The 1,043-nt window shown below is 55.4% G+C and overlaps 1 protein-coding gene across 1 annotated transcript in view; it reads left to right on the forward strand.

The window, feature by feature from the left end:
- Window positions 1-245: 245 nt before the first annotated feature.
- LOC110391149 (zinc finger CCCH domain-containing protein 4-like) overlaps window positions 246-1,043 on the forward strand; it is a gene marked incomplete at its 5' end in the record, with an annotated part of 7,163 nt that continues 6,365 nt past the window's right edge. The window contains 1 exon segment of the mRNA XM_021382892.1: window positions 246-459. Coding sequence (XP_021238567.1) covers window positions 246-459 — 214 coding nt within the window.

Raw genomic sequence — 1,043 nt, forward strand, 5'->3', positions numbered from 1 at the left:
AGGGTCAGCATTGGATTTGAAGGTCAGATATTAAGGCCAGAGTCAGGTTTTAGGGCCCAAATTTAAGGCCAGGGTTGGGTTTTAGGGTCAGAATTCAAAGCCATGCTCTGGTTTTAGGGTCCCGGTTGGGTCCGAAGGCCGAGCTCACGTTTCAGGGCCCGAATTTGAGGCCGAGGTCGGGTTTTGGCCTTCAGCGCTCGGAGCACGGCCCCGTGTTGAAGCCAACCTCCCCTTTCACCCCGCAGGGAGGATGGCGAGCTGGAGGAGGGCGAGCTGGAGGACGACGGGGCCGAGGAAGCCCCGGAGCCACGGCCCACGCGGAGCCGCAGGGAGAAGGGCGAGAGGCACGGCAGCGACTCGGACGGCGAGCGGTCGCACCGGCGCGGCAAGCGCAAGAGGCGCAAGGAGCGCGAGAAGGAGAAGAGGAGGGCCAAGAAGAAGAGGAAGTCCAAGCACAAGGTGAGCAGGGCCTCAAAGGTGCCCTTCGTGGGTCCCTGTGCCTTCAAGGATGCCCTTCGTGGGTCCCTGCGACATTAAAAATGCCCTTTGCGTGTCCCCGTGTCCTCGAAAATGCCCTTTGTGGGCCTTAGATCTTCACAAATGCCCTTTATGGGTCCCTGTGTCTTCACAAATGCCCTTTATGGGTCTGCATGTCTTCACAAATGCCCTGTATGGGTCCATACGTCCTCAAAAATGCCCTTCATGGGTCTGTATGTCTTCAAAAATGCCCTTCATGGGTCCATAGGTCCTCAAAAATGCCCTCTATGGGTCCCTGTGTCCTCAAAGATGCCCTTTGTGGGTCCCTACGACATTAAAAATGCCCTTTGCCTGTCCCTGTGTCCTCGAAAATGCCCTTCATGGGTCCATACGTCCTCAAAAATGCCCTTTATGCATCCATATGTCCTCAAAAATGCCCTTCATGGGTCTCTCTGTCTTCAGAAGTGCCCTTCATGGGACCCTTTGTCCTCCAAAGTGCCATTTGTGGTACGTACGTCCTCAAAACTGCCCTTCATGGGTCCCTGTGTCTTCAAAAACACTCTTTA

This window comes from Numida meleagris, unplaced genomic scaffold (assembly GCF_002078875.1).
Source record: "Numida meleagris isolate 19003 breed g44 Domestic line unplaced genomic scaffold, NumMel1.0 unplaced_Scaffold307, whole genome shotgun sequence".
Taxonomy (NCBI): domain Eukaryota; kingdom Metazoa; phylum Chordata; class Aves; order Galliformes; family Numididae; genus Numida; species Numida meleagris.